At 35.3% G+C, this 1,027-nt stretch overlaps 1 protein-coding gene across 1 annotated transcript in view; it reads right to left on the reverse strand.

The window, feature by feature from the left end:
* LOC108687580 (ribonuclease P protein subunit p40-like) overlaps window positions 1-1,027 on the reverse strand; it is a 42,254-nt gene that overhangs the window by 11,651 nt on the left and 29,576 nt on the right. Inside the window, exon 3 of the mRNA XM_018193431.1 lies at window positions 68-193. Within this exon, the coding sequence (XP_018048920.1) occupies window positions 68-193 (126 nt within the window). The remainder of the gene's footprint in view (window positions 1-67; window positions 194-1,027) is intronic.

Consider the following 1,027-nt stretch of genomic DNA (forward strand, 5'->3'; position numbering starts at 1 on the left):
ATATATATATATAATAGTATAGATACGAATATTATATTGTGCGTATTTTTAAGAAATGTATATGAACCTGGTGGATCCCATGATACTATAACATCAAACTTCTGGGTGAGACGTTCTTCCAACGCTATCCGAATTCTTTCGTAATTCTTTTTACCAGGAATGAAGCTTTCATTTGTTAGATCGATTCTCACTACTTTTGATGTACATTGAAAAAAGAAACATAAATTTATATAAACATTTATATAAAAAGATATAGGAAAGTGGGACAATCGTGCGTATCGAATAATTGTGCACATTTTAGTTTAGCACTTTTCCGATAAATAGAGCAGCTCGCGACGAAATTTTTAGACTGAACGAAATTCTTTTCAGATATAATCATAAATTATACAATTTGAAAATGTAGTTAAGAGCAAAAATGAGAAAAAATCAAATTACATATTCTGATAGTAATTTTGATATCCAGAAAATAAGATGGTAAATCCATATTCTCTCTTTTGTTTGTTTAATCATATACATATATATATATATTGATGTACAACTTTACTTCCGCCGTTTTTTTCTGAAATTCGAGGCTTTATTGCAAAAAACTGGTTATACATTTATGATTCAAAGTATTGTTCATCGCTGGCCACTACTTTCTCCCTTCTTTCGGGTAGCATACGAATCCCGCGTCGAAAAAACTGGTCATCTTTTGAGGCTATCCACGAATCGATCCAATTTTTACTTCTTCATAAGACCGGAAGTGCTGGTCAGCCAGGCCGTGTGCCATTGATCGAAACAAGTGATAATCAGAGGGAGCAACGTCTGAAGAATACGGCGGGTGGGGTAGGACTTCCCATTTCAACGTTCCAAGTAGGTCTTGACCACTTTCGCAACATGGGCATTGTCATGCAAAATCATTTTATCGTGTTTCTCGTTGTATTGCGGCCGTTTGTCTTTCAATGCTCGGCTCAAACGCATCAATTGCGTTCGATACCGATCGCCTGTGATTGTTTCAGTCGGTTTTAACAGTTCATAATACACTACG

Source organism: Atta colombica, unplaced genomic scaffold (assembly GCF_001594045.1).
Source record: "Atta colombica isolate Treedump-2 unplaced genomic scaffold, Acol1.0 scaffold21, whole genome shotgun sequence".
Classification (NCBI taxonomy): Eukaryota; Metazoa; Arthropoda; class Insecta; order Hymenoptera; family Formicidae; genus Atta; species Atta colombica.